This window comes from Coregonus lavaretus (genome assembly GCF_964263955.1).
Source record: "Coregonus lavaretus genome assembly, contig: HAP1_SCAFFOLD_4753, whole genome shotgun sequence".
Taxonomy (NCBI): Eukaryota; Metazoa; Chordata; class Actinopteri; order Salmoniformes; family Salmonidae; genus Coregonus; species Coregonus lavaretus.
Genome location: NW_028166823.1, coordinates 9,709 through 20,436, shown reverse-complemented (window position 1 = coordinate 20,436; position 10,728 = coordinate 9,709). Strand labels below are relative to the sequence as shown.

Sequence of the window (10,728 nt, the reverse complement as noted above, 5' to 3'; positions counted from 1 at the left end):
TTGCTTATTTTTTCTTTAAGCAATGGCTTTTTTCTGGCCACTCTTCCGTAAAGCCCAGCTCTGTGGAGTGTACGGCTTAAAGTGGTCCAATGGAGAGATACTCCAATCTCCGCTTTGGAACTTTGCAGCTCCTTCAGGGTTATCTTTGGTCTCTTTATTGCCTCTCTGATTAATGCCCTCCTTGCCTGGTCCGTGAGTTTTGGTGGGCAGCCCTCTCTTGGCAGGTTTGTTGTTGTGCCGTATTCTTTTATTTTTTTAATAATGGATTTAATGGTGCTCCGTGGGATGTTCAAAGTTTCTGATATTTTTTTATAACCCAACCCTGATCTGTACTTCTCCACAACTTTGTCCCTGATCTGTTTGGAGAGCTCCTTGGTCTTCATGGTGCCGCTTGCTTGGTGCTGCCCCTTGCTTAGTGGTGTTGCAGACTCTGGGGCCTTTCAGAACAGGTGTATATATACTGAGATCATGTGACAGATCATGTGACACTTAGATTGCACACAGCTGGACTTTATTTAACTATTTATGTGACTTCTGAAGGTAATTGGTTGCACCAGATCTTATTTAGGGGCTTCATAGCAAAGGGGGTGAATACATATGCACAAGTAATTTTTTTCATTTCACTTCACCAATTTGGACTATTTTGTGTATGTCCATTACATGAAATCCAAATAAAAATCAATTTAAATTACAGGTTGTAATGCAACAAAATAGAAAAAACGCCAAAGGGATGAATACCTTTGCAAGGCACTGTATATTCTAGTCTGAATCGGGGCCTTACTGTAGTTCAATAACCAAAAGGTGCCATTTCATAGCTGACACCCCATTCTTTCTGCAGACATCTTTGGATCTTTATTCGGAGCAGATATTTAACAGTTCTTTCAAAACGTGGTCACATAAGAAATTGAGGGAGATTTTACTGTAATTCCGTTACCAAAGTTTACATCAGCACAGTTCTTCCAAATTTTGGTAGACTTTGAAAACAATGTGTGTTGTTTGGCATACATTTTAAAGTGAAGAAAGTGAGTGAAAGCGTATTTCATTTTCCTTCCGTTAACGTTGAATTTCCCATGACTCTCTCTCTCTCACCAGCCCAATATCGCTTTGTTCCCCGAACAGGGAGGACAGGGGAGAGATAAAAGTAACTTGGGAGAAAGAGACAGAGCTCCTCAGCCATGTGCAGAGAGATACTGAAACCCCATCACTCGTTCTCTACATCTGTCTATTTTCTCTCTCTCTCTCTCTCTCTCTCTCTCTCTCTCTCTCTCTCTCTCTCTCTCTCTCTCTCTCTCTCTCTCTCTCTCTCTCTCTCTCTCTCTCTCTCTCTCTCTCTCTCTCTCTCTCTCTCTCTCTCTCTCTCTCTCTCTCTCTCTCTCTGAGTATGTAGTGGATATGTTATAATGTTGATTTATGTGATTCAATACATTCCTATACATCCTGACCCGCCCCCTCCCAACATCATTATTTTGGGCGGGGACTCGACTTTTGACCCATCTCTTAATACAAGTCTATGACTTTGTTGACTATAATTACGAAAGAGCGACTCAGCATTTATTAAGCCTTTAATTCATTTAAGATACAGACCATGTGTAATATGTTTACACAGTCTAATAGAACATTGTCACAGCAAGGTAGAGTGTACAAAGCTGTCATCAAGGCAAAGGGGGGCTATTTGAAGAATCTCAAATATAACATATATTTTGATTTGTTTAACACTTTTTTGGTTACTACATGATTCCATATGTGTTATTTCATCGTTTTGATGTCTTCACTATTATTCTACAATGTAGAAAATAGTAAAAATAAAGAAAAACCCTTGAATGAGTAGGTGTGTTCAAACTTTTAACTGGTGCTGTATACTACATGTACAGTCCATTCGGAAAGTATTCAGACCCCTTGACTTTTTCCACATTTTGTTATGTTACAGCCTTATTCTAAAATGTATTCAATTGTTTTTTTCCCCTCATTAATCTACACACAATACCCCATAATGACAAAGCAAAAACAGGTTTCTAGGAATTGCTACAAATTTATTTAAAAAACTTTTAAAAAATGGAAATATTACATTTATATAAGTATTCAGACCCTTTACTCAGTACTTTGTTGAAGCACCTTTGGCAGAGATTACAGCTACAAGCTTGGCACAACTGTATTTGGAGATTTTCTCTCATTCTTCTCTGCTGATCCTCTCAAGCTCTGTCAGGTTGAATGGGGAGCGTTGCTGCACAGCTATTTTCAGGTCTCTCCAGAGATGTTCGATCGGGTTCAAGTCCGGGCTCTGGCTGGGCCACTCAAGGACTTTCAGAGACTTGTCCCGAAGCCAGTCATGCATTGTCTTAGCTGTGTGGTCATTGTCCTATTGGAAGTTGAACCTTCGCCCCAGTCTGAGGTCCTGAGTGCTCTGGAGCAGGTTTTCATCAAGGATCTCTCTGTACTTTGCTCCGTTCATCTTTGCCTCGATCCTGACTAGTCTCCCAGTCCCTGCCGCTGAAAAACATCCCCACAGCATGATGCTGCCTCCACCATGCTTCACCGTAGGGATGGTGCCAGGTTTCCTCCAGACGTGATGCTTGGCATTCAGGCCAAAGAGTTCAATCTTGGTTTCATCAGACCAGAGAATCTTGTTTCTCATGGTCTGAGAGTCTTTAGGTGCCTTTTGACAAACTCCAAGCGGGCTGTCATGTGCCTTTTACTGAGGAGTGGCTTCCGTCTGGCCACTCTACCATAAAGGCCTGATTGGTAGAGTGCTGCAGAGATGTTTGTCCTTCTGGAAGGTTCTCCCATCTCCACAGAGGAACTCTAGAGCTCTGTCAAAGTGACCATCAGGTTCTTGGTCAGCTCCCTGACCAAAGCCCTTCTTCCCCGATTGCTCAGTTTGGCCGGGCGGCCAGCTCTACGAAGAGTCTTCGTGGTTCCAAACTTCTTCCATTTAAGACCTTCAATACTGCAGACATTTTTTGGTACCCTTCCCCAGATCTGTGCCTCAACACAATCCTGTATCGGAGCTCTACGGACAATTCATTCGACCTCATGGCTTGGTTTTTGCTCTGACATGTACTGTCAACTGTGGGATCTTATATAGACAGGTGTGTGCCTTTCCAAATCATGTCCAATCAATTGAATTTACCAAAGGTAAAGTCAAGTTGTAGAAACATCTCAAGGATGATAAATGGAAACAGGATGCACCTAAGCTCAATTTCGAGTCTCATAGCAAAGGGGCTGAATACTTATGTAAATAAGGTATTTAAAAAATTTTTATTTTAATACATTTGCAAAAATGTCTAAATACCTGTTTTCGCTTTGTCAATAAGGGGTATTGTGTGTAGATTGCTGAGGAAAATGTTTTATTTAACCATTTTAGAATAAAGCTGTAACGTAACAAAATGTGGAAAAAGTCAAGGGGTCTGAATACTTTCCTAAAGCACTTGGAAGACATTTTGTACATATTTTTATTAAAATGTAATCATACATGCTTTTAATAAAAGCGACTGCTAAATGGCAAATATTATATTAATCAGTGTCTTTTCATTCTGCTTGTTATTTAACTGGGTCATGTGACTATGTTTCTTTACTCTTTCCTCAGATATTTATTAATTGATTGAGAAATGTAATTGGGTCTGGAAGTAACAAACAACAACCAGACAGCTTAAAACCAAAGGAGAGTTGTTGGAAATGCTGTAAACAACTTCAAGTAAAATATGGAAGATGTTTTCTGCGTAATATGGGGGATGTTTCTACCCTTTTTTGTCAGATTTTTGTTAATTGATTGAGTTGGTTGTTGGGTTTGGAAGCCGAATAACATCATGTCGATATTTGTTGTAAACCCATAGAGAGGTTTCTGAAAGATTGAAAATTACTCAAATTAAAATTATATATATTTTACTTAGGGGCATTCACTAACAAAATCAAGGATGCTGATAATTCTAAAGTTGTTTTGATTAAGATTATATTTATTAAAAACAACCCTTTTCAATTGAATTGAGCCATTTGGTTCTTATGTAGCCTACTTCACATTCTATTACACAGTGTCTCTCTTTTCATTGTCTACAACACCGTGAGAGCACTCCGAACATGACATGTGTATTTGACTTGTGTTTTCCTGCAAGCGGAAATTTGTTACCCTGCTCGTTGTTATTCACTTTTATTGTAGAGCAATATTATGGTACGCTGCCATAAAACTAGCACATAGACCCTGCTTGGTCTCCCTCTCATAGACTTGTGTGATCTCAACATGAAACAGGGAATCATGATTCATCATAAATGTATGGGGCGTAGACCTGAAGTAGTCGTTAACGCTCATTACATGTAATAGCTCTAGGTCACGTTATGACTTAACGACCAGAATTTTATCCTAGTCAGGTCACATGGTTTGGAAAAACTCCAGGCCCTAGTCCTAATTCATAATATGGACCAGTTTATCCTGATCATGTGACCAGGAAAAACTCCTGGCCCTAGTCATAACCCCTGTAAGATTGTCATAAACATGACATAGGGTCTTATTATGACAGAACACACAGATGAAGGGTCACTGCGGTGCTTGTCCAAAACACTGAGTCACTTTATTTAGAGTCCATTCAAATAAAGCTGCTCTCATTGAATCAGCAGCTAAACTAATCACAGGCTAAACAAGGCCATCTGGAGAGAGTAATTTAAAGTGTGTGTGTGTGTGTGTGCGTGTGCGCGCGTGTGTGTGTGTGTGAGGACGAGGCTCTGCCCTGCTGTCATGGCTAAACTAGATTAGATACAGTGATGACATAGCGTTAATGTGGATGGAGCTTCCTGATTGGCCAGGTCGACCTGGATAATAGCCAGACACAATCTCATTCATTCATTACGCCATCTCCACAGCGATATCGTTCCATAAGCGATGCGAGGCAAATTGATTGGACAGATCAGTACCTGAAATAATGTGGCATCATTTAAGCCTCAAGCCTGTTATCCATTATAATCATAGAACAGTCTGTGACAACAGGTATTGCATGCCTTCATTTGCCACTGTGGTCAATTCAGTATTCACAATCACAGTATAATGTGGAACAGACATCTTTCACTTCTTTCTACCCCATACCCGTGCTGTGTCAGTAGGAATGTTATCTTGCTGCTGAGTTGTGGGCGATACCATCTGTGAGTGTCTGTCAGAGGCAGTGTGTGTGTGCGCGTGTGTGTATGTGTGTGTGCATGTGTGTCAGAGGAGTGTTCTGCCTCACAAAGCCCATGTGAAAAATTATCACACTGACTGCAGTTCCTTTCAAAAAATGTGGAGAGCATTTTTCTGTGCTACTGACCGAGTTTGAATGAGAAAACCATCAGTGTACCGTTCCTTTCGAAACATGATCACCACACTTCCAAATTAAACATTTATTTCAGCTTGGTTATTTACAGTTGTCCCTTTGGGCTGCTTGTATGAATGTGTTTGAGCAAGTGAAAGCAACAGAGAGAACACAGCAGTACTCAACATATACATTGGGCATTAATACTGTGGCAAATGTATGATTCTGTCAATTATTCAATTATTGCCCATGTACTTAAGCCAAACAGCATAGGTAGTTTCGGCTCATCGTCCAACTCCAAATAAATAAATACATAATTATATAGCATATACAGTACAATAAATAGATTTACAGACAGAAGGACATAGTTCAAACCAACACATGTACTGTAAACTCCAGGTAAAAGACCAATTCAAATGTATAAACTTGTCAAAGCTGCACCACCTCAGTACGAGAAACATCACTTGACTTGGCTTGTAGTCAACCATCACACTGACATCTAACATCTCTATTTTGTGCATACATTCTCCTGTGCTACACAGTTAAAAAAAAATCTTTATCCAGTGGGAAAAACAAATAATAATTGTCACACTTGAGAGCAGCATACAGTAAGTGAACATCTAATTTATTTTCAAAGACATGGGTCATCCTCATCAACCACTGGCCCCGCTAATTGTTTATGTGTGGTGTTATTCATTGTCATACATTCCTATCCCATCACTCACTGTGTGGCGTTGTATTTTATCATCTACAACTACTGGTCCCAGTCACAGTGTAGTAGTGCGTGAGGTGCATGTCCCATTCCGGAACACCATATCAGATGCCAGACAGTCCTTAGGGAAGTCTTTTTGTCCATTGGTGGCCTGTCTCTTCAGAGCTACAGCACGGTAGTCCACCTGTTCCCCATCCAGCCCAGACTCTAACCAACGGAAACACACGATCCTCTGGAACGACCGGCGGAAGTTATCGGACACGAAGCCATAGAGGATGGGGTTGGCGCCGCTGTTGGCGTAACTCAGGATGACGAAGAGCTGGGTGACCATGGCGTCGGGGGGGTGGTGGAACACGCTGACCAGCTGGACGATGTAGAAGGGCATCCAGCAGAGCACGAAGACCGCCACAACGCACAACACCATCCGCGTGATCTTTTTCTCTGAGCGCCTCCGCTGCAGCCAACCGGCTTTGAGCCCTACCGCCCGCATGCGTGCCACCATCAGGCAGTAGCAGAGGCAGATAGCACCTACAGGCAGCAGGAAGCCGAGCAGGAAGGTGTACACCACAAATGCCACTGACCATGCAGCCTCAGGCCACAGGAAGTTGCAGTCCACGCCGCCATCCTGCGCCGGTACTGTGTCAGCGAAGATGATGATGGGGAGGATGACGAGGAGCGAGAGGCCCCACACGCAGACGTTGACCACCTTTGCCACGGTGGGACGGCGGTAGCGAGCAGCCTTGATAGGGTGAACCACGGCCACATATCGATCCACGCTCAACACCGTCAGACAGAAGATAGATGTAAACATGTTTATGCCGTCCACGCTCAACACCAGACGGCACATGAGCGAGCCGAACGGCCAATGACGTACAGCCGCCGATGTTGCCAAGAACGGAACACTCAACATAAACAGTTCATCTGCAATTGCCAGATTTAATATATAAATATTGGTGGCAGTTTTCATCTTGGCGTATTTGAGGATCACATAGATGACCATGGCATTGCCTGTAAGACCCACACAGCAGACCAGGGCGTAGATGGAGGGGATGATGATATTACTGGCATCGAGTTCCTGGTCGTAATCCTCATAGTCTAGGCTGGAGTTGTAGGGGAGGCCGGTGGGGTATGCTGGGTAGTCACCGGTCATGTTGGTGGCCATGTTTTCCATTTTACCAGTTTACCTCCGTTTTTCCCTCTCCTAGGCCCCTTGGAACTAAGATATGACTTGGTGTGTATGTTTTTCTATTCAGTTCAGTCTGCCATAGCTACTGCTGTGAGTCTCTCAGTCCCATTGTAGAATATAGTACTCTTCTCAATGCTCTTAGCTGGCTCTCTGTTAACGCCAAAGTGTTGCTTTAGTGTGATGTATCATGGATCTCTGTTAAACTCCTTTCATAATTGTGTCAAAAAGGATGGATAGAGCAGAATTCTTCTCACTATGGAACCCTAAAGTTCACTTCTGATTTTCGGGTGTTAGTCGCTAAAGTGTCATTGACTTCCATTATATTCCTTTGATAAATGGGTCAAAAGGAGTGATGAAGGAGCAGTGTATAGGTGCAGCTCTGAAGAGACAGGAGAGAATGTAATGTCTGTAAAGTGTTATTCTCCAATCTCACGGTCCACATGTGACATAGAGAGGGTTAACCTAAACTAAATCAGAGTCCTTGAGTCTCTCAGTTCTCATGTTGCTCTGTTTCTCATGGATTTCTCATTATAAAGCCCAGCTTTGGTAGTTTTTACTCTCCACTGACCAACAAGGGCACTGAAGCAATTTGTGTCCTTAGGCTGAAACGCCCTCATCCATGGATTAATTCTTGGCAGCCAAATGCGTAACATTCCATATTCATTCACAAATAAACTCACATCTTATTACCCATCTGTTTGCAGGTGGTTCTTTTTATTCCATTTAAATCAGGGCAAGGTTTATGGGTCTCATTCAAATACAAGGAACCTGGCCAAGGGAGAACATTCCTTTTTCTTGATTAGAATGTCCTGTTGGAAGGAATTGGACCTGGAGTGGTTGGGCGTTGCCCTGTTGTGTCTGGTTTATCCCAGCTGGTTGAATGGCACACTCTTCAGGAGTGGTCTTTGGTAAGAGGTGCTGTGGGGAATTCTGCACTCTCACAATTCCATGTTTCTGTTTCTGTGGTGATAGAGGGGAGCGGGTTCTCACGGGTGGCCATTCAGTCGCTACACTCCGGCTGAATAAGTACATGTAAGTCACTGGCTTTTGATATGATCCCTTCCCCGGGATACTTTACACTACCATTTTCTTTGAGTCGGCTCCAGGATGCCTGTAAAAAAACACAAAATAGCAATCACTTGTCTATTCTCTAAAGTAACTCCAAACAAAACACCAGAAGAGCTCTGGCTCTAAGAACTCTGAGTTTTCATAAGAGGTAGAGTTGAAGTCGGAAGTTAAAATACTTAAAAATGTATGCACACATGACTGTAAGTCGCTTTGGATAAAAGTGTCTGCTAAATGGCATATTATTATTATTTATTATTAACATACACCTTAGCCAAATATATTTAAACTCAGTTTTTCACAATTCCTGACATTTAATCCTAATAAAAATTCCCTGTCTTAGGTCAGTTAGGATCATCACTGGTGCATTTCACAAAATAGATGGCATCATGAGGAAGGAAAATGATGTGGATATGTTGAAGTAACATCTCAAGACATCAGTCAGGAAGTTAAAGCTTGGTCGCAAATGGGTCTTCCAAATGGACAATGACCCCAAGCATACTCCCAAAGTTGTGGCAAAATGGCTTAAGGACAACAAAGTCAAGGTATTGGAGTGGCCATCACAAAGCCCTGACCTCAATCCTATAGAAAATGTGTGGGCAAAACTGAAAAAGCATGTGCGAGCAAGGCGGTCTAGAAACCTGACTCAGTTACACCAGCTCTGTCAGGAGGAATGGGCCAAAATTCACCCAACTTATTGTAGGAAGCTTGTGGAAGGCTCCCCAAAACATTTGACCCAAGTTAAACAATTTAAAGGCAATGCTACCAGATACTAATTGAGTGTATGTAAACTTCTGACCCACTGGGCAGTGGCTTCTTCCTTGCTGAGCGGTCTTTCAGGTTGTGTCGATATAGGACTCATTTTACTGCGGATAAAGATAATTTTGTACGTGTTTCATCCAGCATCTTCACAAGGTCCTTTGCTGTTGTTCTGGGTTTGATTTGCACTTTTCGCATCAAAGTACGTTCATCTCTAGGAGACAGAACGCGTCTCCTTCCTGAGCGGTATGACAGCTGCGTGGTCCCATGTTGTTTATACTTGCGTACTATTGTTTGTACAGATGAACGTGGTACCTTCAGGCGTTTGGAAATTGCTCCCAAGGTTGAACCAGACTTGTGGAGGTCTACAAAAAAAAATTCTTGGCTGATTTCTTTTGATTTTCCCATGATGTCAAGCAAAGAGGCACTGAGTTTGAAGTTAGGCCTTGAAATACATCCACAGGTACACCTCCAATTGACTCAAATTATGTCAATTAGCCTATCAGAAGCTTCTAAAGCCATGACATCATTGTCTGGAATTTTCCAAGCTGTTTAAAAGGCACAGTCAACTTAGTTTATGTAAACTTCTGACCCACTGGAATTGTGATACAGTGAATTATAAGTGAAATAATCTGTCTGTAAACAATTGTTGGAAAAATTACTTGTGTCATCCTAACCGACTTGCCAAAACTATAGTTTGTTAACAAGAAATGTGTGGAATGGTTGAAAAACAAGTTTTAATGACTCCAACCTAAGTGTATGGAAACTTCCGACATCAAATGTAGCTATCACGTGTCAATAGTAATTAATGGCATTGTTTTTTTTTTCAATCATGTTTCGTGTGCAGTTTATGATTATTTTATAGACAAGTATTTTCCTTCGACAGCTTATGAGGCGTCGCGGTCTCTCTGCACCTGAACAGAACAGAAACTACAATTCCATTTCACCTCCGTATTCCCCAGTTGTCACACCGAAATGACATTTTAAGGATTCACTGTTGTGTTTGTACAAAATGTAAAAGGTTCCAGCAGAAATGGGATGAGGGGAAAATACATCTGCCACATGTATCGCCTGACTTGTTTGTATGTGAGTGTGTGAGTGAACCTATGCGAGGTCACCGTTCTCCTCGTCCAATTACAACCGAATACGAAAGGCAGAGCGACACCTTTGACACCCATCTGCTTTCTTACAAGGAGTAAACATCTAGGGAAAAAAAGAAAGGCAAAAATAACACACTTGAGACGTTCACGGCTATCTAAACAAGAAAATGAGAAAATATGGGAATAAGGACTGAACAATCAACCCCTCCGCCTCCCTCTCTCTCCAACCCCCTTTCCATCCCTCTCCTCCACTCTCCAACCAACAGAACAACAAAAACGAGCCCAGTCTATAGAAAGCAGGAAGCTAATTGCATTCATGGCTGGAATATGAAACGCTGTTTGAATGCCAGATTTCCTGTATTACGGTAGTAACGGGAGGGGGCAATAATGGCTCATCTAAAAGTCCACTGAAAGCGCCGTGAGCAGAATAAATAAATATAGATAAATATGCCATTTAGCATACGCAGAATAACACAGAATACCGGGTCAAAGTAAAATGAAGAAATGTGTAAACAACGTGTCTGACATGTCATGAACCGCATGGATATCGTGATTGTGTCACCTGTTGCTGCTTTAAAGCTGTAGATCAGATACACATGAAATATACAGTGGGGGAAAAAAGTATTTAGTCAGCCA

General features: G+C 41.9%; 1 protein-coding gene across 1 annotated transcript; it reads right to left on the bottom strand.

Moving 5' to 3' along the window:
• Positions 1–6,037: 6,037 nt before the first annotated feature.
• Positions 6,038–7,153, bottom strand: LOC311114273 (somatostatin receptor type 1-like; the record flags this gene model as incomplete). The annotated part of the gene is made up of 1 exon (XM_084189531.1): positions 6,038–7,153. One exon carries the CDS (start codon positions 7,151–7,153, stop codon positions 6,038–6,040), a length of 1,116 nt encoding a protein of 371 aa, XP_084045657.1.
• Positions 7,154–10,728: the final 3,575 nt, after the last annotated feature.